At 40.0% G+C, this 6,000-nt stretch overlaps 1 protein-coding gene across 2 annotated transcripts in view; it reads left to right on the forward strand.

The window, feature by feature from the left end:
• Window positions 1-5,354, forward strand: part of PLPPR5 (phospholipid phosphatase related 5) — a 114,713-nt gene extending 109,359 nt beyond the window's left edge. For both annotated transcript variants that reach the window (XM_047785220.1, XM_047785219.1), the window contains exon 6: window positions 4,617-5,354. In XM_047785220.1, coding sequence (XP_047641176.1) covers window positions 4,617-4,649 — 33 coding nt within the window. In that variant the 3' untranslated portion in view covers window positions 4,650-5,354. The remainder of the gene's footprint in view (window positions 1-4,616) is intronic.
• The last annotated feature ends 646 nt before the right edge of the window (window positions 5,355-6,000 follow it).

The following is a 6,000-nucleotide window of genomic DNA, read 5'->3' on the forward strand; positions in this document are numbered from 1 at the left end:
GCACATGTACAGATCCCATTTTATGTTTAACATAAAAGCTGATTGCCGACAACTTCCTATTAAAAAACCAAAGCTGTTTATAATCGTCCTGAAAGAGAGGAACTGGAGTAGTATTTAACCTCAGCATTTGGTGTAACAGTGTAACAACACAGAACTTTAAACAGACTAGTACTTCAGCATCAAAGTAAGTCGGTATTTAAATACGCACGGAAATAACATGAAATACATTTTGTAGGTGTCTCACATCCAACCTACTGAAAATGGCCAAGAAGAAAATTCACAGGGAAGGACCTTTAAAGACTGTCTTGCAAGGCTTTTCAGCTGGATAATGGGAATCAGCCGCTGTGAACACCTCCAATTAAGGCAATAAACGTAGGTGCGCTAGAGCGCACTGGAGCTGCAGTTGGGGTGCAGAGCCAAGGCGAAGGGTGTCCTTCTGTGCAGGCTTCTAGTATAACCACAGAGGATCTAGACACCAGATTGTTTTGGGTATTGTTTTTATTATTTATCAAATACATTTTGTTTTTTCACCGATTTTCCACTCATGAATGGGAACCTAGCATTAAACCAAACAGCCCTTAACAGTAAAGACCTTTTTTTCGGTTTTCTTATCTGAAATGCTCTTTTTGCATTCCCTCTCTTTTTTCAAAGAGAAATGGCGAGTGGCAGATCTTGTCAGGTGGCAAGTCGTCATCACACTTTCATGTCACTTTTTAAAAATTACAAAGTACAACTTATACAGACTCATTATTTATTATAGAATAATATTAACAATAATAAGAAAGTTTGGGAGTTTATTTTGCACTTTTTTCGAATGCCACACATTAACCCACTGTGCCACAGGGGGAACTCCCAAAATAGAGGTTTTTTTTCAAATGGAGCATAAAGCTTCACATTTTGACTTCGTAGAGACTTAAGTGTCTGTCAAATTTAAGAATCCAAACTACTTTTGGGAAACAAGTGCTTATTTTTCCCATGGGACGTCTGCACTCAAGGAATGGATTCAGTACTTTGCTCACTGATTTGCTGTGGATTTGAATGAACATGTTCTAATGGATGTGGCATATTCTAATCTCAACTCTTTGGATGCACACTCTGTCATCTCCATTGTAAGCGTCTGTATGTGTAATTGCACTGCTGAGTTACGTGACCACTTTCTTCTCGTGACTCTGCACTTAAGCTTCTATGCATGGGTTTTTGGCTTGCCTACTGAGTGTTTGCATTATTGTCTATCAATAAGATTTAGTATTGCTTATTAAGAATTCAGCCAGGTTAAAAGGGGACATCGCTTGTCACCTAGTTTGCCTCACAGTGAGTCTCTTCCTCAAGACACAGGATCAGAACATTTTAAGTGCAATTCCATTTTTGTTTTATATTACTGAGGAAAATGCTGATGAGGAAATGAGCAATATCATACTTCCTGCATAGGAGTTATATCATTTGAATATTTAAATTCCTGCATTTCCATACATGTAATTGTTATAATATAGAACCATAGAATCTTATAGATGGTAAGAATCTTAAATAATTTGTCCTTTCTCTAGATTCTTTCAGGAAAACCTGCTCCTGTGCTAGAAGAGAATTCATCTGATTTCTTTTAAGCTCACTGAGATAAACAGTCCATCTCTTTTGCTCTGTGGTGTGGGTTTATTTGCCCTGAGTGAAATTAATGAACAGATGGCCCCTCTGCTCTTTGTACATTCCTTTCATGTACTTGGAAACTATTATTCAAGTTCCACTTCATTTTCTCTTCCCAGGCATAGTCCCGCCATTGTTTTCTTTTCATCTGTTTCTGTCTCTACCCACCCTCTTTAAATAATAAGCCCTGAGTAGAACCCTTCTAATTCTAGTCAAATAGGAAAAATCATCTCAGAGGTTAGAACGTAAGTGTGATGTGAAAGTAAAAGGATGCTAATTGGAAAAAAGCAGCAATTTCCCGAGCCCTGGAATCCAAAGGTATAGTCCGTCTGGAAACTCTTACCCTTGGAGTTACACCTGGTAATGACTTAGCATAAAGAAAGGGGTGATACCAGACGGAATTGATGACAGTGAAAGGAAGATCTAGTGGTCACTGAAATGGGCTTTTATTTATTTATTCAATTTATTGCTTTTTAGGGTCGCAGGTGCAGCACATGGGGGTTCCCGGTCTAGGGGTTGAATCAGAGCTACAGTTGCTGGCCTACACCACAGCCACAGCCACACAGGATCTGAGATGCGTCTGCAACCTACACCACAGCTCACGGTAACGCCTGATCCTTCACCCACGGAGCAAGACCAGGGATCGAACCCGCAACCTCATGGTTCCTAGTTGGGTTCATTACCACTAAGCCATAACGGGAACTCCCTAAATGTACTGAATCCCGTATCTCCTGCATCTCAATAGCACTCTTCGAGTTATCTGTTCAGTGCCTTGTATTGAAGCTGCCCTTCTGCCCCTGTTTGGGACAGCCCCCGTTTTGGCTGCGTGGCCCTGAGCATGAATAGCATCCCTCCTCCTCAGCAGGTGCAGGCTGAGATGATAATTTATATGCTCTCCCGACAGGCACTGCACATTCTTTGTCACCCTCTCCAGCTTGTACCTGTCCCTCTGCTTCTCTTCTCCCTTGCCTTGGTTATCAGTGATTTGTTTCTGATACTTTCTCTGCTTTATTAAGGTATTTTAATATTTCAGGTCTACCTTCCCAGGTGGTGGCTGTCGCCTTCACTTAGGATCATCTAAAGCAAATTTAATGAGCCTTGGGGACCCTGTATTATTTAGGTTAAGGAAACACTGATACCTTTCTAGGCCAGTGGCCTTTGGAGTGCTCTCCATTTTCTCTCTTTTTTAAAAATCTCCTGTTCTTTTTTTCTACTGTCACTTCTTCACCTTTTCCCCTCCCGCCAGTTGCTAATGACTGGTTAATCTCCAATTAATATTTTAACATCTTTCCCACAATCACTGCGTGCTAGGTCCTGTACTGAAACTCTGTGTATCAGGTTGTATTTTCTCAGTTCACAGATTTCAAGTCCCCATGGGGCCACTGGAACTAAAACTATGATGTTCTGTTTCCACACTTCTTATGGCTTTTATTCAATCATAGTGTGTTATGTAACTGACAAATCTTTTTGTGTCCTAAAGTCATGTTTCTGCTTTTGTAAGGAAAACTCAAGAAAACTTAGAGATGAGCTGCTGAATTTGCCAATATGTTCATCATGCATTTTTTAAATGGGAAATTAACGTTTCTAAGGGCTTGGGCGTTAGTAAAAAGGTCAGCACGCTCTGCTCACTATTGACTCTTTCTGATATTGTTCTCCTCTAGGTTTAAATGGGTCAGATCTGGAAAATAATGCCTTAAGCAGTCGTCCTCAGTAATAGTATTCTAGTCGTGGTTAATATGCCTCAATTCAGTGAAAATGAACTTTACTCACACACATTCAAAAACTGTTTTAGCCATTTTAAACACCCTCATTTGAAAAGAGCTACATGTACATGGAAGATATCTCCTGGCCATGCATCCACGACGTGAAATTCTATTTATGATGTCTGTCTTTGACTTATAAAGAGTCAAAGCTACTATGAAAAACATTCAGAACAGGTAATATGATGGTAAAACCTTTTGTAATGTTGTTGCTTTTGGTTTGGGCTGTCACTTCTGTTAGCTCTCGACATGACCTAAATATGTGACATGATTGATATGTCATATAGATTTCCACCGCAGTCTTTCAGCAGCCCTGGTATATAACCTGTTGCATGTCTGAAACTATGTATTTTATTAATTTATTTATTTTTTTAGGGCCACACCCACAGCACACGGAGGTTCCCAGCCTAGGGCTTGAATCAGAGCTGCAGCTGCTGGCCTACATCACAGCCACAGCAACGCCAGATCCGAGGCATGTCTGTGACCTACACCACAGCTCATGGCTACACCGGATCCTTAACCCACTGGGCGAGGCCAGGGATCAAACCCAAAACCTCATGGTTCCTAGTCAGATTCGTTTCCACTGCACCACACTGGGGACTCCTGAAACCATTTAAATATTAGCCATTCCACAGGGTTTCTTTGTACACAATTCTGTGGCTTAAAAAAAAAAAAAAAACATTAAGGAGGCTCCATGAAGAGTTTTCTGGTTGAGGTAAACCATGGAGATGGAGTCTGTTGTCTGGATTCATGCATCACAAAAGAAGTATTTGAGTAGAACTTTGTCAACTAGCAAATGCCACTTCAGTCTGAACATTTCGCCACTCATTCTACGCCATCTGTCTCGCAGGGAGCAATCAATCTGAAACTCCACCACGCAGCATTAAAATCCCATTAACACGGAACAGAATAGTCACACGTCTGGCATGGCCATTTTTCTCTCTCCAAATTTCAGGGTTAATTTTGAAGAAGGCAGGTATAGCATTTTCATCTATTTGGTTAATTAAGAATATTAAGGAAAATGTATAATTAGCAGCTCAGCGTATGTAATAATATCATACCACTCATTTTACTAAGGCTGTCTGTCCTTGCAGTTAAACGTACCTGGGCTACGGATTTATATTCGGCTAATGCTTCGTTGTAAAAGCTCTACATCTTTGACAGAGACAGTCCCCCCGAGGCTCTGACTTTGTCTTTCCTTTTTTTTTCTTTTTGTAGAACCACATCACTGCCTTTGCGGAAGTCACATGATATTGATGCCGACGGGCTCTCCCTGCACTGGACATCGTCTGTTTTCACCACCCATTCCAAGTGTGTTTGATTACAAAAAAAAAAAAAGCTTATAACGTTGTCTAATGATTTCTATCATTTAAGATTCAGTGTCACCGTATCTGTGTCCCCCACTAGACTGTGAGCTCCTCAAGGGCAGGACTGTGTCTTTCTTCTCTGTCTCCCCAGCACCTGCAGCAAAACCTCACACAAAGTAGGTGTTGCCTACAAAGTGATGACCCATGAACAAATTCTGAAATAAAGCGTTTACTTTACTTTCTCATAGAACCACCTGAGACGATGAGAAAAGAAACCTTTACCCAAGTCATATTTCTGTAAAAAATCCCTCCATTTTGAGCTCGTTAAGCTTTTTAATTTTTCGTAGATGTTCTATTCAGCAGTATACCGTGTTTCATTGAATGGACTTTGAAAGTCATGGGGGCGTTTATTTCACTCTTCAGCATGACCTTATTTCCGTTCTAACAGATTTCAGTGTGTGACGTTACTTTACTTTTAGAAAGTATGTTCTCTACTAAAATGATGTTTGCACATAATATTATGCTATATTTCACTTAAAATACCATTCCTACTATAAATTCTAAGACTGGTGCTTCTGCTTTTGAAGGGGAAAATGCCAATTTTTACTGTAATATGTAATGTATCATAATTAAAAATTATTTATTTGGATTTCTGTTCCTGACAGTTGTGGTTTAATTGTTGACTTATAGTTTTAAATGCAGGCAGTGTTTAGAATAGCCTACATGACTAAATCCAGCAATGGTACCTGTTTATTGAGCAATTTTCTACTGACAAAAATGTCGCAAGAGTGGTCAAAGGCTCCATTCTTAGGCTTTTTACCAGTCAAGTTTCCACATGATTTAAATAGGAAAGAACCACATCCAAACAGTCTAATTTAAATTATCCAAATACAAATGTTGTTAATGTATTTTACTTTGCATATACGTAGTACTTTGTAGTTTACAAAGTACATTTTCATTTATTATTTCATTTGATCTTCACACGAACCCTGGCTCAACATGAAGAGTATGGCTTTAGTTGGACAGACGAGGAAAATGAAGACAAGGCAGAATAAACAATGTACCCAGCTCCACACTACTAGTCAGAGGCACTTAAAATTTCAATTTGGCTTTTCTAACCCTGAACTAGTTTCCTTTTTTCTTTTCTTTTTTTCTTTTCAGGGCCACACCTACAGCAGCAAATGGAAGTTCCTGGGCTAGGGGCTGAATCAGAGCTGCAGCTGCTGGCCTAGACCACAGCCACAGCAGTGCCAGCTCTGAGCCGCATCTGTGGCAATGCCGGATCCTTAACCCAC

This window comes from Phacochoerus africanus, chromosome 6 (genome assembly GCF_016906955.1).
Source record: "Phacochoerus africanus isolate WHEZ1 chromosome 6, ROS_Pafr_v1, whole genome shotgun sequence".
NCBI classification, from domain to species: Eukaryota; Metazoa; Chordata; class Mammalia; order Artiodactyla; family Suidae; genus Phacochoerus; species Phacochoerus africanus.